The 26,157-nt window shown below is 41.4% G+C and overlaps 1 protein-coding gene across 1 annotated transcript; it reads left to right on the forward strand.

The window, feature by feature from the left end:
- The first annotated feature begins 915 nt into the window (after positions 1 to 915).
- Positions 916 to 22,807, forward strand: LOC128487237 (hematopoietic prostaglandin D synthase-like). Its single transcript, XM_053461586.1, has 6 exons — positions 916 to 1,039; positions 11,706 to 11,847; positions 18,328 to 18,420; positions 20,589 to 20,698; positions 21,411 to 21,509; positions 22,573 to 22,807. Exons 2-6 carry the CDS (start codon positions 11,715 to 11,717, stop codon positions 22,735 to 22,737), a joined length of 600 nt encoding a protein of 199 aa, XP_053317561.1. The 5' UTR covers positions 916 to 1,039; positions 11,706 to 11,714; the 3' UTR covers positions 22,738 to 22,807.
- Positions 22,808 to 26,157: the final 3,350 nt, after the last annotated feature.

Raw genomic sequence — 26,157 nt, forward strand, 5'->3', positions numbered from 1 at the left:
AAAGCATAGCTTAGGAGCAGGGCTTTATCGAGAATTTAATATGACTTTATGACCTATTGGTAGCTATTTACATAACTATGTAAATTTAGGGTGTACGAACTTAATTTGCAATATGTTTCTGTACACATTATTGTGACTTTGAGCTACAGGCTCTATGTCCCAAAGATGGACTGTCCCTAACAAACAGGGGCACTTGACAGTATGGTGTTACAACTGAACTAACATCTCCCTTATCTACACTTTTTTCTCCTAATGCTGCTACCAAAGTCATCACCAAACACCTTTATGTGCATTTTGTAAATATTTTTTTGCGTGTTTTTTTAACTACTGGAAGACGTAGCACAGACCGAATGGATTTGGACATTGATTTACAGGTTGAACACTGGAAATGCCGCAGTGGAGCTGGATCCCGACTTTTTTGTGGGAGAAACGCTCGATGCCTTGTGGCTCTCGCCTCTTCCTGAAGGAGGACCAAGAAGATCCGGCCCTCCTTCAGGCTTAGGAAGGGGAGGCAAATGCCTACAGGGAGTGCCTTCTCAGAAGGTTTTAGCTTCCGTCGCAGCTCTTAACTTGAGCACATGGAGCACCCTCACACGTTCCTCAGAGCAAGGCACTTGGGGCTTACAAATATATAGATAGATAGATAGATACTTTGTTTTTGTTTTATATGGGCTTAACTGTAACGTAGGCCGATAAGAATATACATTCCAAAATGTCGTAATATGTCAAAAAGAAGGAAGTCCACATGGATATAATCCAACTGTGTGTACATAATACTTTCTAAAATTTAGAAATACAAGGATCGGCCCATGTTCCAGCTATATCAATTATGCTATTTTACATGACTATGGCAGTAAGTAAAAGGTTTTTCCACTAGAGGGCAGTAATCAGGATATAAATACTGTACTTTATGTTGGGTAGGCACATTCACATTATGCTGGTGTCTGTGCAGAGAGGCCTAAAAGTTCTTATTTGTAATCAAGGCTTTGAAGGAGAAAGCTGCAGAATCCTTTAACCTTAAAAGCACCGGATTGCAGAGGTAAATATGCCTGTAACTTTCAGTCCTGGGAGAACACAGTGTTTCCTAGTGATGTAGAAAGTTGAATGTATTTAAGATTTTTCTACATGAAATGTTACAAATCTGTAAATCTTTATTTTCTTAGTTAATAGTAGAGAAAAAACTGCTGGAAAATATCTGGAAAATAAGAATCCTTTGAGTAACCTCTAAAAATATGGTGTTAAGCTGTAGTAACAAAAATCTATTTTTGCTGTAATGTTATTTAGTGATATTAGTAATTATGAATTGATTATAAAGCTGTATTTTAATGATCCAGACTTTTTATTCATAACTATGAATGGGTTAACTGAAAGAAACTTGTTTAACAACCTTCAGACTATTTCATGTCTCCACAGCAAAAGTTTCTCTCCCCCGTTCTCAACAGCCAATAACTTCGCTTCTCACTCATTTGTAAAACCCAAATCCGATCAAAGATGATCATTTCTACTCAAAAGTTGTTATTGAGGAAAGGTATTTTAAGGTTTCATTTAGAAAACTACATTTGCCAGCAGGAAACACATCAGATCAGGCAGTGTTCAGGAACCGCACCCAGGGTTAATGTGTGTGTCTGTGTGTAATTGAGGAACTGGTAGGTGAAATGTGTGTTTTTCCCTGCCTTTTCATAGGAAAAAAGGTCCTGCAAAGTGGTGAAGATATATATATATATATATATATATATATATATATATATATATATATATATATATATATATATATATAATCTCTTTATATAGATATACCATATTAATACCAGTGCATTAGTGGGATTACTACATTTCCTTTCTAAAGCTCTATTTTAGTTGCATTCACATGAATGATATCTAATAGGGACCGCAGACAAAGCCAGGGAACAATCCTGCAAAACAGGTTTTTTTTTTTTTCTTTCTGCAAAGCTGTATAAAAGTTATTACAGGTAACTAGATGTCCTTGCATAACCAAATACTTGTTACATAAAACAGCATCAAAATAAATCTTTGCATATAACGTGGTCAGAGAAAGGAGATGCTGCCATTCTGATGCTCAAGGACACAGATATGTTTAATAGGCACAACTACCTGCATTCATACAAAGACATCCCCACATAAGTATATACACGCACGGACACACTTATCTCTGCTCCTGTGGCTGTAGGGTTGTGTCTGGGGATCCTGAAATAGTAACTCACAAATACACTTGATGCAGAAGAGTGACCCCATGCACTAAGTGGGTTCTCATATCACCTATTGCAATTAGTAGTTGTGCAGTACAGGTAAATACATAAATTATTTAGCAAGTTCATATCACTTTTTTTTTTTCTTAAGGATTACATAGTTAAATCAGTAAGACTTTTTAAATGTCACCTTTTAAACAATGCAGTACCAGTGCAATCCTCCTTGCAGGAGAAACTTGCCTTTGGTCATTTATGATTTGTGATGAATGTAGAAAAGTAAAAACCACAATTCTGTGGAATCAGAAATATGCATTTGCCACTTTCCAAGCCCACCTACTTAGCTCGCAGGATGTATCTGGCCAAGCAAATATCCTGCTGCCTGCTACCCCATGGAATAGTCTCTGGCAGTCAGCTCCGGTACCATCTAGTGTCTAAGAGGGTCTAAGAAGACCTCCCTGCGTGGGCAGAAAGTGTTCCTTTCAACTGCAAAGGCCACTGACTGGGTACTTTAAGCCAATTAGTGGTGCAAACACATGACCATGAGTGGTGGGCCGCAGTCCTGCCTTCTCGTTGTACGAATCCCTGAAAACAAGAAGGGAACTCCGACAAAAAGTGGCAGAGAGCTCCAAATTTGTGTTTGCATTTTGTTGCTCTCGCACACTCTTATGGGCTCTTCTCCGCTGATCACTTTAGGGTCCCTGTCTCCTTTTCCGCAGCTCTGCTTCTTCACCTGCCTGTTTTGGTGTTTTGCCTTCCTTTTTTGTCCACTTTTCTTCCTGGTGTCAGCTTCGGTAACCAGGCCTCCCGGATATCAGGCCCCGGGCCAGCAGGTCGGGTAGGAGCCCAGTTGCAGGGGATACCAGGGGCTCTGTCTGTACCCATTGATGCATCATGACTGGTAGGTAGGCATAGAGAGGCACCAGGGCCGGCCCTATAATGGGGCAGACTGGGGCAATTGCCCCAGGCGGCACTTTAGAAGGGGCGGCACTTTGCCGCCCCAAGCGCTTTTTTTTTGTTTTTTTTTGAAGCGGAGGAGAGAGAGAGGGGCACCAAGTGGTTTTCGCTTACCCGCTCGGCGCCCCTCTCTCTCTCTCCTCTGCGGCGAGTCTCCCTGTTCGGTCACGGTGCCGGCTTGTAATGCAGAGCGCCGGAAGTGACGTCAATTTCCGGCGCTCAGCATTACAAGCCGGCACCGTGGCAGAGCAGGGAGACTCGCCGCAGGACTGTTTAAAGGTAAGTACCGGGGGGGGTAGATAATGGCGTCGGCGAAGTTTAAAATGCCGCCGCCCCCCCTCGGCGGGGGGGGCGGCGTTTTAAACTTCGCCCCAGGCGGCGTTAAGTCTTCGGGCGGCCCTGAGAGGCACACAACAGACAGAAAAGCAGACAGTGGAGTAAGAGATACATTTCTACACCTCGCTTTCTATGCCAAATGGTCTACATTATTCTGGCTTTTTGGAGCACTTCTGCAAAAATGTAGGATGGAGATGAAAAAAAACCCTCAGAATTTTTCGAAACTGAAAGTGCAGGAAATTTGGTGTCCGAAAAATTTAAAGCATACATAAATATTAAAGTTATGTTGCAGCAGAGCAAAACTTCTCAATTCTCTCACATTACGGTTCGATATCTCCAGAACAAGAACTGGTCCTACATAATGAATAGACTGATTTTAATAACTATCTCTATTTTATGTATGCATTATGCATGGCCAGCTTAACCCTTTCTGGAAAGGAAGCTCACAAGGGTTTGGCATGGACTGCTACTCTCCCTCAAACTTGTGGTATCTGCTAATCGGAGAAAAGTGAAACACTGAAATATGACATCATAACAGTTTTCTTTTTCACTCTGACCTGGGAAAACTGCCAGTGTGGGGGAGAATTGTAAGCAAGTGGCCTTGTGACCACTTTGAATTACAGGATCCAAGGAGGGAGCCCCAGTTGCCCTTGCCTGAAGGCAGCCCTGTTTCTCTCCAGCGGCAGATCGGGTGCTGTAGTGCATGGGCAGCAGCTGGATATGCCCAGACACATGCTATACGGGCATAAAGTGCCAATACCGCCTCAACATTACCTGTCTGGCCCTGGGTAGACTAGATGGGCTGAATGCTTCTCATCTGCCATAAAGTTCTATGTTTCTAAAACATGAGAGGAACAGGTGAGTCCTAATGACTTTTTGGTCTATAAAATCTCTTTAGCTACCATACTTTTAAAATGTGGTTCTACTGAATCGTGCTGAAGACCGTATGGAAGCACCCAGTTTGCTTTTACAGTACATGGAACCCAGTCAAACAATCCCTTTACATAATCATCTCTCTAAAGGCACAGATTAAAAGCTATAACAATTTTTTGGATGGAGGGATTTTATAGATGTACATGATCTAAAACAATTGCCATCTGTCGGTTAATAGCCCTTTGCTTGAATTATTAGCATTTTTTTTTTATCACGCAATCATATAATAAAAAACATTTAAAGATCAACATCAATGGATTTACATTAATTCCTATATAATTCATTTAATGTGTCCTAGATTTCCCCAAAAAGATATTAGTCTAACATAGACTTGGGATGACAAGGCGGCTCTTGCACTTTAAGGCCAATTGCCACCAAAATTAGTGCAGCAGATGGCTAGATGAGATCAGAGGCCGCACATTACGTCTTTATGCTCACATTGTGTATGGCTGGGCAAATCTAGTTGGTGAGAATGGAACGCTCTGGGCCAGCGCCCACCAGCATTTCCCTGGTGTGCCAGATTGCCAGTCCAGCCCTGGTGAACAAACTACATGGATAATATAACATGATTAATTGGGCATTCAACCATAATCACAGTACACACACTGTACACATATATATATATATATATATATGCTCTGATAAGCTCCTGGTACAGTAGTGAGACATTATTGTAGCGGTAGTGCTAATGAAGCGTTGATGTAACCACATAATAGAAGTCATTTGAGAATTACTATAAACCAAACAATGATAATACATTCATGGTTAAACAGGTGGATACCAATACCATTTGTCAAATGAGAAGTGCCCCCCCCCAGTGCTAGATAATTGCATCTCTCGTCCTAGTTATGGTATCCTGCTGTGTGTGCCACATCACTCAAACTGTTAAATTGATTTTCATATGTAAAAAAAGGAGATAAAAAAACCTCATGCTTCCTCTATTGAGTCAAAAGTGAATGCAATCATTGTTTCAAAAAGAGGAAATCAAGAATCATCAGAATTACAAAGAGCGTTTCTGGGGTAAATTGCTAAATATGGGTCGGTCAACACAGCAACCAGTTGAATTTGTTCTGTACTTCAAGCTGTGTACCTGAAAAGGGCTTTATAAAGTTTGGATGTTATTTTTCAGCTTTGAGAACCCATTCTTTTTACCTGCCAGTGAGTATTACAGAGAGAATACAGTTTTATGAGCCATCAATGTTTTTTCCTTACTAAAAATTAAAAGTGAAGAGAGAGGGAAAAATTGTCAAAAAAATGTAACAAAACATGTTAACTTCTGATTATTGTTTATTAAGGTGCACGCTTTACCCAGAGCCAACACTTTGGAAGAAATGCAAACATTTCTAGAATAAAATACTCATGTTCCAGCAGTTTGTACTGATCTGCTTGCTTTAAAAATGTAATTTAATTAAGTTACATAAAAACCCACTAGTACTAAATTAAACAGGTGGGGGGAAATCATTGAAGGTTAGGCAGCAACTGGGATTTCCTGCTTTTTAGTAAAATCAGCAGTTTTTAAACATGCAGATAATTTAGAAAGTAATTACCGTATTGGCTCGGATATAGGCCGCCCCCGTATATAGGCCGCACCCTAAAAGTTTGGTGCTTTTTTAAAGAAAAAGTTTTTTTCTTTAAAAAAGCACCAAAAAAAAAACAAAAAAAAAAACATTCTGCCACTCTGTCCCCCCCCGAGATATTCTGCCACTGTCCTCCTCCCCCCGAGATATGCTGCCACTGCCCCCCCCGAGATATGCTGCCACTGCCCCCCCCCGAGATATGCTGCCACTGTCCTCCCCCCCGAGATATGCTGCCACTGTCCTCCTCTGCCCCCCCCGACTTACCGGAGCAGACTCCCGGGTGTCTTGCGGGGCCGGCGGGGGGCATCTACGCAATACGCGTATACAACCGGAAGTTGTATACGCGTATTGCGTAGATGTCCCCCGCCGGCGCCCCGCAAGACACCCGGGAGTCTGCTCCGGTGAGTCTTGGGGGGCAGAGGTAAAACGCATCGTGTGGACGGTCACCGGCTGCGGCGATGCGGGTAAACAACCCGGAGGCTGTTTACCCGCATCGCTGCAGCTGGTGACCGTCCAGACGATGCGCTTAGACAACCTCCCGTGCCGGCACCCCCCCCCGTGGAAAGTGCTGGCAGGGGAGGCTGTCTGAGGACATCCGAGAGTAGGATGCAGGTCACCTGCACCGCTGCGGGGGATCTGTATCCTAACCCCGCTGCCTGCCCGGCGCCCGGGACTGCATGTCCCGGGCGTCGGGCACTAGACCCCGAATATAGGCCGCACCCCCACTTTAAAGACTTAAAGTGGGGGAAAAAACTGCGGCCTATATTCGAGCCAATACGGTAACTACAGCTAAACAGTTGTACAGTTTGTATTGTAATCTTGCACTCATTGTATAATATGATATTTTCTTTCGTATGTTCATATGTATGTATACATCCTAGAAATCACAGGATTAAATACTTTGGGTTTTCGATTACTTGGTTATAGATTTAATCTTACACATTAAATGAAAACCAAACACTTGCCAGCCAAATTGATTGAATTACTACATGAGTGTATTCATATTCATAGTAAAACCCAAAAGGAAGATGTTGGCATATGCGTATGTACAGTAAGTAAACATACGTTGACCCCTTACGTTTAATTCTTTCATTCATTCACTAATCATATAGCCGACTATTCTGCTTTCGTTGATGACTGTGAGGTTTACGTGACAATGACATAATTAACCAACAACTACTTCCCCAGAATATGCTTATGCCAATTTCTTCATTATTCATTTTCTTCTATTTCTACTGCAAAATGCTGGTGCAGTGTCATCTTCTTTAATGTCCCCAATGGCATCTTACTTTATCATGGACATAATACAATCTTCTGGACGCTCTAAAGAATTCTTCACTTTCACATAAACTCCATCTCACTCCTTCAACATTTTCAAGTGTTCTTTCTAAATGGTCTCTTTACTTAAAATAAATGTCTAGCCTTTGCAGTTGTAACCAGATGCTTTGGTTGTTAGTTTTATCTACTAAGGAGGTCCTTGATACCTACTCTATAGATATGTCTCGTTGTGTCAAACAAATAATAATAATAGTACAAGAGGAGCTTAATTTATGAGGAATTAATGCTTTTTGGAAATTACATGAAATCATAAGATGATTAATAAAGACAATAATAATTGTGTAATAAAAACAAACACATTAGCAGAACTCAAATCCAAACCTGCTAAATATATGCATTAAGTTGAAGGTTTAGTCTTTTTTTCCCCAAGATTATGTACGATATCTAGACAACCCATTGGAGTAAAATATGGTGTTATGCAGAGGGGAACATTGGTGGGCTCAATTTCCTCCAAGAGTTAAATACAAGCCCGCCCTGCATTATAAACCACTCTTTGGTCATTGGGCTGGTGGTCAAGTAAGTCTATTCTTCCCATTCAACCCACAAAATAACCTGTCAAAAACCCAAGGGTAATGAACCTCCAAGCAACTTGATTGTTACGTCTCAGAAGGGGGTAACGGAAATCTGTAGCTAAAAATGTATGTGAATTGGACATTTTATTGAACTGGTGCAAGTTTGCTACCGTGAATTTGCCTCATCTACCTGCTCACATTCAAAGAAAATAGTGCTTGGTTCTCTCTGCTTACAAGAAACATTTTGAGTTTGTTTCTTCCTTCAAATTTTGTGTGAAACGCATATACTGGTAATAAAAATCACCAGTAAGCCGGAAAAGCAAGAAAGCATCACTACAGTAAACTTTCACTAATAGTAGAGTAGGTTGCATCATGAATTAGGCCCAAAATTCCAGTTATTAATAATTTACCTTATCTAACTCAACTCATTTGTATTATTAATAGTTTACCTTATCTAATTCTATATAGATAATTTAGATAATTCTATATATAACACTTGAAATGAAAGAGTCATGGTATAATGTTCAGGTCACGTTGTCTGGGCAAAGGATCACACATCACATTCTCCCGCAGCTGGCTGTGACAAAGTCCAAATTTTCCGGGTTAATAATCTGTATCAAGTTATTTACCTACAAGTGTTGAGATATGTAGAATCTTTGATTTTTTTTTTTTTTTTTTAAACCTAAAAAAACAGATTTGTGAAATTTCATGAGACTAGTAAATTTTTGCAGTTTTGTTTCATTAGATTTATTTATCACATATCTAGCACAGCCTGTAGTGTTATTTCGGTGTTTATTACAATCCTTTCTATTTTTAGAAGCAAACTTTAGTGCTTTCTTCAGCCATCTGTTCTCTGGAACATCATCTGGATAGACTTATAATGAATGCAATTATGGTTAATGAACACTCAGCTTGATCTGTTTCAGAGAGGATGGGAATCCATTTACCTTTGTATAACAGACTGAGTGGTCACTTTGCACTTTTTGTCGGGTTTTGTTGTTTATAGGAAGCAATCTTATCTGTTCTTAACTTTAAATTATGTGTGGAGGGGCACCAAATAGAGGATCTCCCTGGGTGCCAAATACTCTAGGTAGGCCCCTGCGGAGAGCTGATTTGTTTTCCTTTAAATGCTGTTCCGCCTGGGCCGGGAGCTGTCTATACACAATTACCACGCACCCACTTTTGTTAAATGGGCCTGCTATGGCTGATTAAATGGCGTCACAGAGTCTCCGGTGCTGAAACTTCAATGCACCTGCAAGTACCGTATATTCCGGCGTATAAGACGACTTTTTAACCCCAAAAAATCTTTTTAAAAGTGGGGGGTCGTCTTATACGCCGGGTACTTACCAAGCCGGAGGTTCCCACGAAGCCACCAATCTCTCTAATCACTACGCGCCGGCTATTGATGCCGAGCGCAGGGATGCCGTCATGTCCCGGCGCCCGGCATCAATTGTCGGCGCGTAGTGATGAGGGAGCAGGGAAGCCCGAGGTCTGGCACTTCAGACCTCGGCTTCCCTGCTCTCTAATCACTAGGCGCCGGCTATTGATGCCGAACGCAGGGATGACGTCATGTCCCGGCGCCCGGCATCAATAGCCGGCGCCTAGTGATTAGAGAGCAGGGAAGCCGAGGTCTGAAGTGCCAGACCTCGGGCTCCCACAACTGGATGGAAGAAAGAAGATAAGGTAAGAGATGGGGAGAAAGGGGGGAGAAATATATATATATATATATATATATATATATATATATATATATATATATACACACACACACACTGGTGTGTGTATATATATATATACACACACACGTGTGTGTGTGTGTGTATATATATATATATATATATATATATATATATATATACATACGTGTGTGTGTGTGTATGTATATATGTATGTATATATATATATATATATATATATATATGTATATATATATATATATATATATATATATATACATATACATATACATGTGTGTGTAAAGGCAGGGGTGTGTGGTGAGGGCAGTGTATAAATGTGTATGTATGGACAGGCATATGTGTAGATATATATATATATATAGATATATATATTATATATATGTGTGTGTGTGTGCGTGTGTAAGGGCAGTGCATGTATGTATATGTCAGCAAATCAACCAGCAAATCACCGGTAAGGTACATCGCTTGCCGTGATTGGCTGGTTGTTGTACGCTGGGTAGAGGGGTAGTCTTATACGGCGAGTATAGTCCAAACTCTATATTTGGACTGTAAAAGTTGGGGGTCGTCTTATACGCCCAGTCGTCTTATACGCCGGAATATACGGTAGGTTATTCTTGTAGGCCAAAACTTTAACCAGGTCAATCTCCTGCAAGTTTTAGGGTAAGCATTCGAGTTTATAATAGTCAGTGAATTTGTATTTGAGGAGACCCTTTGTACTTCCTACTTTATGTTCTTCTTTACAGTGCCTAATATTCCTGAAGTTCCTTTCTGGAGAAAATAGGATGATTTGTAGCATCCTACATTGTCACAGATTTTGCATTATCTAACCTTACAGAGATAAACCGTGAATGGCGCACACTTGAAAATCAGTGTTTAAAACAGCAGGTGTATTGCTGAAGTATTTTTGTTAAGAGGACTCAAGTAAAAAAGCCGCATACAGAGGAGTAATTTTGCTTTCTTGAGAACTTTCTCAATGGGGCACAGCAGGAAACAAAAAGTGCGAAGCCACAGCCAGCTAAAAAAAATACAAGGCAATTTCAAAAGACTTTCAAAGGGATTCATCCCTGTATTTGTTGTATATCTTTAAAGTAGTGATGTTAATTATACATGACACTCCAATTACACAATAATTCAAGTAGAGTTAAGCTGACCAAAGAATAGGTCACAACTAAAACTTATCATCTTGAGGTATTAGTGTATCTCACTTTTAGTTTTTTAGGGAGAAAACCCACTATTATCCCCTGTAACTGTCAGACCATTGCTTGAGTTTCTAGTGTGTTGCTTTGAAATGAATGGAGGCCTAAACTGTGTTGACTTAGAAAGTGTTCCCAAGTATGATTATGGCTGTCTCCGCATCTCACCAGTGGTCGCCTGTTGGACAGATTTTAAAGGGGCTAGGTAAACGATTAGTGCCCCGAATAAATATTTTCAGTAATATGCATGAAATATTTCACCACTAAAATGCCACTAAAATGCCATATCAAGTTGCTGCTCTCTAGAAAGTGGAGTACCATGTTGTCTATGAAAATACAGGAAACAAGTAAGAGTCGGGGTGATACCTTTATTGGATTAGTAGAATTAGAAGTAGAAGTATTGTCTTCATAATTCATATTCTTATTCTACTCGGCGAGTAAAGGTATAACATTGTCATTACTTCTTCCCACTAAAACTTACAGTCTACTGATAGGACAAAACAAAAAAAAGGTGTAGTTAACCATCTAATTTGAATTATGGAAAATCCAAGCCACGCCATAATGTGTGCAATATAATGAGACAATGCAGTGGGAAGTGCTGATGTTCTGAAAACCAACGTTCCATTAATAACAAATTTCCAATCTATTTGCGTTTTATTTACCATGTTGTTCCTGGTCTTTTAAAACAGCCAGCTAAAGTCAATATATCTCAATAAATTCATTAAAGCATCACAAACTCCAGCAGCACTCACTCTGAGAAAATAATTATTTTTTTGTAATATTGTGACTAGTTTATTTTCAATGCACTTTATTTCCAATATTTAAATTCTTTTTATAGTATGGTTGTGTGTCATTAACCTAAAGCAGTCACCAGATGCAGGAAACATGTTGTTCTTGTGTACTGTTAAAAGGGTTTTGAAGCTTATGCACATGTATGTTGCCTTTTATTCCTTTCTAGAAACTGACCATGCCTAACTATAAGCTTACATACTTTAACATGAGAGGAAGAGGAGAACCTATCCGCTACATCTTTGCCTATATGAATGCGGAGTACGAGGACATCAGGATTGAACCTGAAAATTGGCCTGCCATCAAACCTTGTAAGTATTGAGACTATAGTGCTGCCACAAGATGTTGCGTTTCAATAACACAGTATTTAGATAACATTCAAAAATAAGGTTTGGATGGAGATCTTCTCCTAAGGATAAAACAAGGACGGTTTAGTCTACCATGTTTGGCAGTGCTTCTGAAAAGTGACATTTTCTGTTCCATTTTGCTCCAGCATGCGAGGATGCATATATTTTTTATAAAAAGTAAGCACTTGAAAAGTTGCTATGGTGATCAGACCATATTTAAAAATCACCATATTAATGTCAGCAATTATCAATCAGGTGTATTAGAGATGATATAAGCTCTTCTGCAGTAGATTCAGAGAGACGTGTTTCAAGTGATATTAAATATCACAAAGAGTTTTAAGCCATAGGACATGATATTCATAATGTTGTCAGCAGGGCCGGCCGAAGACTTAACGCCGCCTGGGGCGAAGTTTAAAACGCCGCGCCCCGCCCCCCCCCCCCGCCGACCCCGGGGGGGTGGGCGAAGTTTAAAATGCCGCCCCCCCCGCCGACGCCGGGGGGGGGTGGGCGAAGTTTAAAACGCCGCCCCCCCCGCCGACGCCGGGGGGGGCGGTCGAAGTTTAAAACGCCGACGCCATAATCTACGATCCCCCTCCCCCCTCGGTACTTACCTTTAAACAGTCCTGCGGAGAGTCTCCCTGCCACGGTGCCGGCTTGTAATGCTGAGCGCCGGAAATTGACGTCACTTCCGGCGCTCTGCATTACAAGCCGGCACCGGGACCGAACAGGGAGACTCGCCGCAGAGGGGAGAGCGAGAGGGGCGCCTTGGGGCGGCAAAGTGCCGCCCCTTCTAAAGTGCCGCCTGGGGCAATTGCCCCAGTCTGCCCCATTATAGGGCCGGCCCTGGTTGTCAGAACATTGATGTAAATGGTGCTTTACTAAGAAATTAAATACACATCTCTTGATATAATCTAAATTTAAAGTAAGCGCTTTTACCAGTGATCGTAAATTAGTACTGAAATGTAACTTGAGAAATGTATGTCTAAGTAGTAAGGCAATGTTCATACATTCCTATATGGCAGGTAGACTAGGAATGTTAATGTTAAAATATTTAAGAGGGTGGCAAAAGTAACTTTTCTTGTTATTGAAGCCCTAAGGTCAGTGCTTTGAAGAATGAAAACAGTTAAAAAAATGGTTTCAAGTGTCGATTAAGACCATGGTGGAAACTGGATTTTCTAGTCTTCATCTTCAGGGGTTGCAAGGATATGAGACCTCTTCCTTTTTGTCCCCAGCCCAAAGGCCAGCAGGAGGGACAGATATTTTTGGTCCCTCTAGGAGATGTAGCTCCCCACACAGGTGGTACCTCACCAGTGGGATTCAGCGGGATCACTGTAACAATGTATGAAAAAATGGTGATTTCCATTAAAATTCTTAAATCAAAAATTATTACTGTAGCCACAAAAGAAAGCCTTCTCTGCCCCAGCCCTTTTGGCTGTCATCAAAACAAATATGTTGCACCAAAATACTGAAATAAAAAATGAAAGTGCTCGGAAGGGTCCCAAGGTGCATTGTACACTTACCACCAGAGTCATAAAAGGTGCACAGTGTGACCTGCACCCCTATAGTGAAATGACCTAAGATCTGGGACTTAGTCTGCAGGCTCCGAAACAACCTTGAGGCTTCAAGCTATCCTAGGAGTAACAATCGTCGACATTGTGTTAGTTTAGACAAAATTATGGAAATAGGGCTATTTTTATTTCATTTTGGTGACTGTGCACATACAGATAGAAATGTAGAACATAGATACAAATGTTCTGAATGCCAAGCTATATCTTGGGTCCTAGTGTAGCCTTTTTCACTGTTCCAACTGGATACATACTAAACATTTTACTACAATTTGCCAGAGAGATCAGGAAAGCCTTTTGAAAAATATGAAGGAACACAAAAGTATCAGTATTTGGACATACATCAGCAAATTCTTAGTAAAGACATTTCAATGTATTCTAGGTTTTGGTGATTATTTGCAAGCACTTTAGCAGGGTTGTAAAGCTTTCGTTTGTTTTAAAGGAAGTGACACACTGGGGGGGGAAACTTTTCAGGTGCTAAAGAGTAGAATATAAAATAAAAGTACAATATACTTGCATAGAATAGTATTTCTAGCCTGAATTGATTAAGAGGAACAGGAATTGAAACTTCCGGAGCCATAAAATGATCAGCATTAAAACAATTCTGCCAAGAAGAGTGGGAAAAAATTCCTCCACATTCCTCCATCGCTAAAATATTTGTTGCTTCTCAGGGTGGCGCAACCAGTTATTAGGTTTAGTGGAGGGACAATTACTTTTCACATGAGTGATATAGGATTTGATGTACTGTTTACTTTAGTAAAATTACTTTTGATCCCATTTGTTTCTCTTCATTTTCCACCTTGACGGTTACTTAGAGAATTTAAAAAAAAAAAAAAAAAAAAAAAAGCTGCTTTGTAACATTTGAAAAAACATACCCTTTCAAGGTTACAATGTACGGTATTTCAGACATGCAAACCAAGTGTGTTTCTTCTGGGAAAGGAAGGTGTTATGCTTTTTGAAGATGTGTTGAAATGCACTGCTAGAAATTCCAACTAATGGACATCAGTTTAATGCAGAAATAAATGCTTTCAAAACAACAAATTATGAAAATACTTCTTTGCTTTTGAATCATAGTTACTGATAAACTTTCTTTACTGTTAGAGCTACAAGGTTAAAACCATTTAATGCGGATTCAGGGTCTATTACTTCATTTTCATGGTCAGATTTAGATACCAGGTCCCTTGGTAACTCATTTCTAGGTGGGCAGGGGCATTGCATGAACTTTGATGAATTATTACTTTGATTATTAATATTATTATTACTACTAGTATTACATCCTTTTAAAGAAACAGACTGATATTATTTCTTTAAAAAAATGTAGCCTCACTGTATTCTGCAACTATTTATTGATGAAAACCCGCAGAGAGAATTAGCATTCTATACAGTATACAGTGTATACGTCACTATTACGTCACTATTAGTGCCCATTTACTATAGAAAAGGTTTAAGAGGTCTCTCCCTCTTCGTCTATAAAATGGTTAAAGCAGACCTTTACATGAAAAACATTCCGAGAAGCAAAGTTTCCAGATCAAACTCTAAAATATGTGGTGAGTACGATACATCTTTGGGTCAGTGGAGTGTGAGGCCTACTCAACTGGGACTTACGAGCTAAAGCTTAGCTATTCAAAAGGATCATGTTATATTTGTGCAGAACTCACCACTAAACTATGATTACTAGCTTGAGTAACGCAATTTCTTCCTGGTTAAAGGCCCATTAATTACCGTAAGCAAGTACAGCAAGCAGAATGGTCGTATACCAATATGTCAAATCGAAACATGGAGTGCAGTTAAAGGAGAAAATATTCCATTGCATTTCTCATTTTTAAGTCCCTACCAAATGATGCATGAACCTCCCAACAGTCTGCGTTTTTCAGTCTCCCTGCCGAAGATAGCTGCCCTGCTGTCCTGGTTTTGTGGGCAATGAAAATCATGGGCTGGTTGGGCAGGTCTTCTGTCTGGCCCAGGGAGTTGAAAAGTCAATGGAGGTCTGTGCTGTTACAACATAGTTGAAGCTCCCAAGTGGCCACCTTGCGATGCCCTGAAGCTGAGCAATGCGAGGTGGCTCTTTGGGTAATGTGGATGATCATGCCTAGGAAGTGCCAACCTCCATGGTGACCCACACCCTTTCCCATTTCTTGCCACCAATTTAGACACCTGAAATGTAGGGAGAAGTATGCATGTTCTCACAAGCCTACTACCTTATACATAACCATACCTGATAACTCCCCAGATTTGACCCACACAGGGCTAGCCCGTCCACAAAGCTGACTAGCCCTGTCCCTCCCCCAAAAGGGGAACACTCCATGGCCTCATCTGGTAAATTCCCAGGTATGTACATAGCTTTGAGAATAGCACAGGGTTTAATTAGAGATTTTGTGTTTTCTTGGTCTTGTTTTGATCTTTGTCTCTGCCAAAAATCCCTAAAGTGCATCAGGGATATTTAAAGTATTTAAAACATCCCCACACTGACATGTCTATTTTTTTTGCTTAATGTATAAGTTGACCATTACGACTGTGTGCCCCTCTTTAAGCCCAACTGATATACCATTACTTTTATTTGTATTGAGGGGGAAGCGGGCAGAGCTAGTGCTAAACTGATTCCTTCTTTATGCCCATATTGCTCCTAAACAGTTTGTGATCTAGCTTCCAGCAACCCAGAACTTTGCTGTTTCTGTCTAAAAACATTGTGAGAGATGTGCTAATAGTGGACGATTTCAGCATTTTTTGCACCAGCTGGAAGAGTCATGAGTCAAGTTGCCCTGGACCCCTCAACCCCTAAGGACCACTGCACCATTTTCCTTATTGGTAACTGGCCTTAACGACAGTTCTGATGGAGAAAGGTTATATTGGCAAATGGATCGATCTACTTCAAATAATAGACTTTTCAATACATACTATATAAAAAAAAACAACGAAATGAACAAATTCTCCCTAGGATTCAGTTTGTTTATCTATACGTAAACATTTTAATGAACTATATATACCTTGAGTGATAGCAACCACAACTCAGGGGAGGTACTGCAGAATGTATACAGGATAAAACACGGGTCAAGCATGCCAAAACTGCAAGGGGAACTCTGGAACATAATTATACCTCCAGAACAATAATTGCTAAAGCTTGAAATAATGATATACCCTAGATCAGGGGCGTCCAACATGCGGCCCGCGGGCCAAATGCGGCCCGCGAGACCTCGAGGTGCGGCCCGCGTCAGATCGGCAGCCAGGGCAACCGTTCTTACGCGAGCCGCACCTCAAGCCCTGCTACTTACTTGTGGGAGGGTCTTCTGGAATGCACACAGAGGAAGCGGAGTTCACGTGACATCCTACTTCCTCTGTGCTTTAGCAGAGAAGGCAGAGGGAGGCCGCGCCCCCTGCTGAAGTCTGTAAGCGGCATCGAGGAGCTGCAGTCCAGGTAAGGGGGTGGGGAGGGTGTTTGAATGAGTGTGTGTGATTGAGGGAATGAATCTGTGAATGAATGATTATATGAATAAGTGTGTGTGTGTGTGTGTGTGTGTGTGTGATAGCATGGATGTGTAAGTGCTGGAACCTAGGCATGATGGGACTGTGATTGCTGTTAGCAATCACACTCCTATCATGCCAAGTCAGCCAGTACATGCTGAAACCTTGCCAGCTGCCCCCCTTGTGTATTGAGGCTGCCAGCGGTATGGGGTCTGCACTTACAGCCACCCTGTACCAGCATGTACTGGCTGACTTGGCATGATAGGAGTGTGATTGCTAACAGCAATCACAGTCCCATAATGCCTAGGTTCCAGTATTTACTGGATGGATGTGTAAGTGCTGGAACCTAGGCATGATGGGACTGTGATTGCTGTTAGCAATCACACTCCTATCATGCCAAGTCAGCCAGTACATGCTGAAACCTGGCTAGCTGCCCCCCTTGTGTATTGATGCTGCCAGCAGTATGGGGTCTGCACATCACTTACAGCCACCCTGTACCAGTGTGTATTGGCTGACTTGGCATGATAGGAGTGTGATTGCTAACAGCAATCACAGTTCCATAATGCCTAGGTTCCAGTATTTACTGGATGGATGTGTAAGTGCTGGAACCTAGGCATGATGGGACTGTGACTACTGTTAGCAATCACACTCCTATCATGCCAAGTCAGCCAGTACATGCTGAAACATAGCTAGCTGCCCCCCTTGTGTAGTGATGCTGCCAGCAGTATGGGGTCTGCACATCACTTACAGCCACCCTGTACCAGCATGTACTGGCTGACTTGGCATGATAGGAGTGTGATTGCTAACAGACTTTATTTTAATCTGCATATTTTATTAAAGGCCATATTTTTTGTCACAGTGAAAAATGAGTGCGGCCCGCGCACGTATACAATTCTGATGAAGTGGCCCACTGCAGAAAAAACTTGGACACCCCTGCCCTAGATCATGCTTCCTACCAGTAAACATTGTTGGATTTGAATGGAAGAGGGTGGTGGAGAGAAGGTCATGACCCATTTTATTTCTTTTCACGTGAGCTTGCTTTAAAATAAAGTACTTAAAACATCGGTATTTATTTCCAAGCAGGCTAATTGCAGAACACAAATATGCATTAAGTAATAATTGTTAGCAATTATGCAATGTTAGCAGCTGAACAACAAAACAAATGTTTGGTGATAACATCTTATCAAATTTGTGGTCTCTCGTTTCATCCTGACCTTTGTTCACTTAAGCAAAGGGCCAGCGATGTACCAACGGCTATAACTAGTTAAAAAATGAAAATAATCTTCCTAACAACGGCTCAACAACCAATCCATGGTCTTTCTGTCTTTATTGAAGCTAATAAACTTTGAACCAAGGATGAAGTTTTTGAGAAATAAATACTGAAATATATGTCTCCAACAATATATGTTTCCTCCTGTAGCTATTCCATACGGGAAGCTTCCAGTTTTAGAAGTTGATGGGGTCATTCTTCACCAGAGTCTTGCTATAGGACGATATCTGGCAAGAAAAGCAGGTAAGCGCCTTTTAGTGTATACAGGGGGGGCAGGAAAAAGGAAATTAACCCTTTGGAAATACCTGGTTTTCTGTATTAATTGTTCATGAAATGTGATCTGATCTACATCTAAGTCAAGTATAGACAAAGAACTGCGCAAGCTCAACCATATTCCTAGGAACTACCCTCTTAAGGTCCTACTGAGCTTCAGCTTGCAGACAGCCACACTGACATTATGCTTTATAATATCTTGATAAAATTGAGAATTAATTGTCCCCTCAACGATGGTCAGCTGCCCTTCCCATGAAGCAGAAGAGCATCACTTAATCATGAAGCTCCGTCCACCATACTTCTCCATGGCATAAGTAGTGCAGTCTGTTCTTCCCACACAATTCAACCTTAATTTAATTAGCCCAAATGTATACATAAATGCTGGTAATTCCAAAGGGTTCACTTACTTTTTCTTGCTGCTGCTGTGTGTTTGTATATGTATTATTTTATTTCCATCCTTTTATGTGCATAATTAACATCGCTTTCAGGCGTGATCTTGGCTACCACTAGTCCACTTAGGACCCTTAACAAATGCATTGCAGGCAGACTGGAGAGAAATTAATAATTTTCTTACAGTGATACATATATCAGGGAGAAAGAGGGAGCTTTTGTAGCAAGTAACAATAATGATTCATCGTTTAGACAGATTACATATCAAAAAAATGACCATGAATAATAAACGGAGCTTTAAATATAGGTTTGTGATTGATAGATATAGATTTTATGCTATATGAGACTGGGAGGACTTCTGTTTATATATTCAGTCACTTTGATAGCTAAAACTCCAGAGATGTCTGAATTTATTCCGCAGGATTCTATGTGACTCAACGGGACTAGCGATGAGCTTCAACCTTCTTCCTTCTTCTGTACAGTGAAATTCCTATTCAAGACTAGCCTCTGCGGTTCAGTGTACTAGATCCACGTAGACAGCTTAGCTGCTGTTAACCTCACTGGGCATTGAAGCATGAGTTTAAGATCCATGTTATGTTATTGGCGTTGTCAATCCTGGTTACAGCGCTGTGACACTGGCACTTTTTTTTTGTTTTTCTTCACAGCGAAGCACAAACCTCGGGGCTTCAAAAAAAAAACAAAACAAAAAAAAAAAAACAAAACAAAAAAAAACTGGCTATTGCACCTCTTCCCGAGTTTTGTCAGCGGGCAATTACTTTCAAGGGATCCATGTATAAAGTGGATATAGAGGCAAAAGGTGATAATTGTTGACCTTATTTGCATGCGCCTACCCAGAAACCATTGTGGTTGTGACAGCAGCATGAGATTTCTGAGGGATCAACAAGCCTTCTGGCGTGTCTGGTGTCTGTAGATGAGTGTTTAATGCTTCTACATACCCCTAAATTTTAGTGGGAGGGTTTTCCATCTCCTTTACCCACCATAACTTATGTAATGGTATACATTTCACATGGGGAGTTACTTTGAACTTTCTACTCAAAATAGAGACTGTGGAATTTTCTGCACAAAGGCAAACTCTTGATCAACCAAATACAAATGGACTACACAACCACACAACGTGGGCACTAACACACCATGACTGCGATTGGACATACTCTCTTTCATGAAGATATGTGCTCCAACCTACCGACTCTGTTATGCCAACAAACTGAAAATGAGAAAACTTTTGAGTGTGACAAAAAAGAGAAGAAATCAAAAAGGGGGAAATACTTTTTCACAGCACGTACTATTAATCACAGGCTACCATCCGACAAAACTTTCCATGACGACTCCTTTACAAAATGTTTAGGAATCCTTTAGCTGCTTTCTCATCAGATTAGAACAGAGACAAAGGTGAATGGGGACTACCCTGTACTGGTGCAAGCCCACCCCATGTTTCTATACAACTATGTTTATGTAGAATACATATCTCCTTTATATATATATATATTAAACTTTTCTTTGGCAAGACTTTATAACATTCCAAAAGGTCAGCTTGTTTTAGAATAATGTCAGGGCATATTTAAGGAGTAGACCATTGCTAGGGCCTCATGACCTATCTCAGGCAAGTGAACAAAGGCAATAAAAACAGAATACATTTGGTCTTGGTGACTATTCCTCTTAAAGTAGACACTATGGGAAATGTGATAATACAAAATTACAATTCATGAGCTTTTTTACTTCTTCAATAGGATTATCAGGAAAGACAGATTTGGATGATGCCCGCATTGATGCCTTATTAGATTCAATTGATGACTTTATAACAGCTTTTCCCTGGTCATACGAAGTTGATGCGGAAGCGGTAAGATGGTGGTGTGTTTCAAAATGTGGCCTGTAGAGTACAAAAGCTTACTTGGGGGGGGGGGAACACACTTGAAAAGATAATTGCGATTGCAATTGATCACACTTCCACGTGGTTGCTGTGAGCTCAAGGGGCAGCTGCTATGGGGCCCCCAGGAATAGCTGGGCCCAGGGCAGCTGAACCTTTTGCTGCCCTGAATAAGAATACTTGAAAAGTGTGCTTGATTTTAGTGCTGTATTCCTTGACTAAATCTGTAACGCTAGACCTTTCCAAACTAAAAGCCAAAGGCAATTAGTTGGACTCCTGGAACTCTTGGTCAAGCCAGGGGGTGCAGGAGGGCAGGGGTATGTTTGTATGTGTTTAGGGATGCATGTATATGTGAGCGTGTGTGCGCGAGTGTATGTTGGGGCAAAAATGGCACAGACAAGCTGTTTGGGGGTTAGGATGGCACTGAAACTGCTTGGGGTCAAAGGTGGCACTTTGGGACATGATGCTTGGTGAAGTTTCGGTGCCCTGGGGTTTCTAGTTACCTCCCCTCCTGCGGTGTGTGTTTATACCTATATTTATGGATTATATTATGTACTAGGTTTGTGCTGTATGCTTGCGTGATTGAAGAAATTTTGTTCTTGCTGTGGATAAACATCAAGATGGTTTATTGTGTTTGTTTCAGTGTGTTTGTGTATTCAGTGACATTTTATCCCATATCATTTAGAAAAAGAAACAAGACGAATATCTAAAAACAGCTGCCCCACCTCTGCTGGCCGAGTTGGAAAAGAGTTTGGGAGATAAGCAATGGTTTGTTGGCGACTCTGTAAGTAAACCGTGTATATTTTTCTTTATTGTACATTTTACTTGTTTTTAAACAAATACTGTGTAGAATAAGCATCATTTGGGTCTCCAGAAACGAACGTAAGGCTTTGCAGTCTTGTTAGTACTTAGAGTGGAGCCCATTTTTGTAGATATTCTATAGGATGTTTGAAACTTATAGGTAACGGATGCAATACTGTTGTGATATTGCAGCGGCTGACAGAGAAGAAACTGTTAATAAAGTAAAGCAAAAGAAGCAACCTTTAGCAAGACATTGGATAGTATTGTTAAAGCGGTTTTGGTAGCGTGAAGGTGTTTGAAATCAGACTGTAGGGCGGGAATTAAAGGAGATGAATTTAGTTAATCGATTCTATGCAATTCACTCTAGGAACTTAAATGCAAACGAGATAGGGTGAATGAATCTGATTAGAACATGATTGAAGATTGTTGGCACAGATAAAGAGAATAGGGTCAGGTTGAAAGGGTGGGTGGAGAGAGCTAGGAAGGTGTGATGGCAGAAGGTCAATAAGGCAGAAATAAAGCAGGAAGTAAGTAGGGGTAAGTAGGAGAGATAGTGGTGGATGGTGCAGATGGATATTAAGTAAAATCCTGCCCCATGGGTTTGATCTCTTCGTTGGTGGCTGGCAACATCCTGGGAAATAAATTGTGGTGTGGAGGGACAGAGAAGGGAGAAAAAACAACCATCATGGGTTTAAAAAGGAGGATATGAGAGTTTGGCAAGCAAGAAGACACCATTGTAGGAGTGTAGTATACATTTGTAGTGAATAAAATCTTCACTAGTTGGACGTACTGAAGTTGCATTCTGCTGTGCAATGATGTTAGTGTACTATGGGGGATGTGTTGGTTGTGAGGGGTAAAAGTCATTAAGTTATACTATATTAAAATCCAGTCATTAAAAAAAACACCCTTTAATCCCACAGACACTGTATCTGTGGGAAACCATGTGTGTCCCTTTTAACCTCATTATTGTATGTGACACAGAATCATAACCTCCTATAAACTATTTCAGATCATGTGAACATTTGGAATTTGTTTTCTCTCTCTAGGTGAGCCTTGTTGACTTTTATTGGGATACTTTCAGTGAAGATTTAGAAAGTTTTCACGCTGATTTTGCAAAGGATTACCACAAACTACAAGCTCTGAAGAAAAGAGTTAGAGCCATTCCAGCAATTGCAGCGTGGATCAAAAGGCGCCCCATCACTAAACTCTAAGCGAAAATAACTTTACCCACTATGAAAAACATTGTAATCACGTTGCAGCTTAAATAAAATCCATTTGCAATGAGAACATAATGCTGACTTTTTTCCCCATACTTAGTTTTTTAGGTTTTCGAATAAGATGCATAATCTTAAGGAATGAACACAACTGCACTTATCTAGGAACATAGATTTGATAGAGGTAATATAAATGTATGGCAGGCAATATGTGGGTGCAGTAGCTGATGGCGATAATTCTTCAATTGGCATAGACGCGAGCACAGGTGTAAGGCTAGGTTTCCATTTGTTTTTTTTTTGCTAAAACGCCCATAAAAACGCCAATAGCGCCACCTGGCGTTTTTTTTGTGAAAAACGGCTGCAGCCAGATGTTAGCTGTAATTCAATAGGAAATCACAAAATGCCATTTCCACTTGACGTTTTTCTGTTTGGCGTTTTTTCAGTCCTCTTTGGCGTTTTTCTGCTTTTTTGGGCTCTGTGGCAGTTTTTCAAAATCGCAGCATGTTGACACTCTGGCGTTTTTTGCAAGAAATCTTGGCGTTTTTTCTCCAATAGAAGTCTATGGGAGAGAAAAAACGCCATGAAAAAGCCATGTGGGTTTATTGCCTTGGCGTTTTTTATGGCGTTTTTTCCACAGTTACAATGCAGAGGATGGACCCAGTCTCTGTGTGTCCTACGAGAAATAGGCTGAAAACAAACAGTTTCACACAAAACAAAGTCCTGGACTGGTTCATATTGAATTTTACACCATTTGGAACAAACATGCCATTACAAACAAACATACGCGACTGGATCCTGCGTGCCAAAAGCAACAGCAAACAATTTGCACCATCATTTGGGGCCAATCTTCCCAGAGGAGCAGACATTCGAAATAAAGCATGCCTTACAAACCACAGAAAAGAGACAAAAGGGTCTACCTAGTAAATGACATCAGGAGAGGGCAGATACTTGCCATTTATCCTAATCCCTTTTAGCTGGGTGAAACTTCTAACTTGTAAAGGCTGGAAAAACTGCCTAAGGTCAAAAAAAGCAATTTCCACAGAAAGGCTAAAACGCCAGAAAAAACTGCAGAAAAAACGCCAAAACGCAGGTAAATGCAGTGGCAGTTTTCTTGGCAGTTTTCCTGGCGTTTTTCATCAAGAAAAAAACGCGGGACAAAAACCCAAGTGGAAACCTAGCCTAATGGTGTAAAAAAGGAGCCCTGTGAGTTATTCAGGTGAGAAACAAACAAGCAGTGAGTGAGACTGCATTTTCTCCTAACAAATCTGCTGAACGGTTCCTAAACGAAAAAGGTCTGTGCTAAATGTTTTTGTTGGTAGCGGGTAAGCCGTCCAACGAAAGTTAGTTACTGTTTGTCAGTTAGTGCTCAGAGAGCAAGGCTTTTCTTTTTGTTTGTTTTATTTATGTTTGTTTACAGACCTTTTAATAAAAAGGACTACAATTCTAAAAATAATTTAGCCTTATGTGGTATTTCAAACCTTAAGACTGTGTGGTTACATGATCCCAGCTCACAACACATATACACTAATCCACACATATACACTAATCCACACATATACACCAATCCACACATGTATACCAATCCACACATATACACTTATCCACACATATATACCAATCCACATTTACCAATCCACACACATACCAATCCACACACATACCAATCCACACATACACTAATCCACACATATACCAATCCACACATATACCAATCCACACATACACCAATCCACTCTCACTGAATGCTTTCCTACCTTTCCTCTTTTCTCCTTACAGCTCCTTTTCCTTCTCTTCACTCCTCTTCTTCAGTTCTTCTGTCTTCTTCCCGGGTCAGAGGGCACGGACAGCGGTGGGCGCGGCTTCAGTGTTGTGCGCCGGGATCTGACAACAAACCCCGGCGCACAGCAGCTGTTACCGCACGGATCACAAGGGAGCGGTATCGGAGGTCTTTAACAGACCTCCGGCTCCCTTGAGTGATTTTAAGCCAGGTTCAAGGGAGATCCTTGAACCGGCCTAAAATCACTCAAGGGAGCCGGAGGTCTGTTAAAGACCTCCAATACCGCTCCCTTGCGAGCCTGCTCCTCCAGCGGCGGACATTACTGTCCGTCTCTGGAGGGGTGCCGGGTGCCCCCCTGATGACCGGCACCCGGTGCGGACCGCCCCCCCCGCGCTAGGTACGCTACTGGCGGCACCCTACGGTGGGGTCGGACCCCGCGGCGACGGCGCCCCCTGGAGTGTGGCGCCCTGTGCGGTCGCACAGGTCGCACACCCCAAAGGCCGGCCCTGATGCCACTCTGCCCCCAGAAATGCCTTATACCCTTATATGCCACAATGCCCCCAGATATGCCTTCTAACCCCCTATTTGCCACTCTGCCTCCCTGACATGCATTTTAACCCCCTATTTTCTGCTATCCCCCTGAGATATGCCTTATACCCCTATATGCTACCCTGCCTCCCTGATATGCCTTTTAACCCCCTATATGACACTCTGCCTCCAGAAAATTAACCCCCCATGCCACTCTTAACCCCACCGACTTACCAGTGCATCCATTTAATTGTTGTGACCCATTCTTCAGACTCCCTGGTGTCTAGTGGGGCAGCCTGTGAGATGCAGACCTCCGCATCTGCTGGCCGGTACTTCTGCCGGGGCTTCTATGACTGAGCCGGCATCACATGACCTTCCGGTGCTCCACCATAGAAGCCCCGGCGGAAGAGCAGGCAGCAGCGAAGGTTGTCTGTGTGCATTCCGCAAATGTTCACTGGCTGCAGAATGCACACAGACAAACTCTGCTGCTGCCGGCACCTCTGCTGGGGCTTCTAAGTGCCAGCAGCAGTGGAGGTTGTCTGCACGCATCACACAGACCTCCACCGGCTGCCAGAGAGGCGGATCCAGGTCCCCTGCAGCACTGCGGGGGATCTGGATCTTAGTCTTGTAGTCAGAAGACAACCTCGAATATAAGACGAGGGGTATTTTTCAGAGCATTTGTTGTCTTATAATCGAGCAAATACGGTATTTTGTAATTTCGGCTCTGGTCCAAAGTATTGCAATATTTATTCAAAGCAAGGTCTGGAATATTTGTTTGAAAGTTCAAAGTCAGCTAAGACTGATAGCAAAAATATAAAAGTATTATTTAGCAATGCAAGATAAGTAACTGTTACGTGAGTTGTGTCTGGCACAAATGTCTGACTCACTCCCAAAAGTTCTATCATGAAAATTATATAACGTTTAAATGTGCTGCACTCTAAATTACCTTGAATAAGGTAATGAAAACCATCTGTAATGGTGTGAATACAGCATATATTTGGACACCACAGCCTATGAAGAGACTCATGCCAAGATGCAACTTGACACAGATGGCTCAAAATGATGTCGCAAGGTAGAGATGCATGCTTAATTATAAAGCCCAGTCATATGAA

This window comes from Spea bombifrons, chromosome 1, assembly GCF_027358695.1.
Source record: "Spea bombifrons isolate aSpeBom1 chromosome 1, aSpeBom1.2.pri, whole genome shotgun sequence".
NCBI lineage: Eukaryota > Metazoa > Chordata > Amphibia > Anura > Pelobatidae > Spea > Spea bombifrons.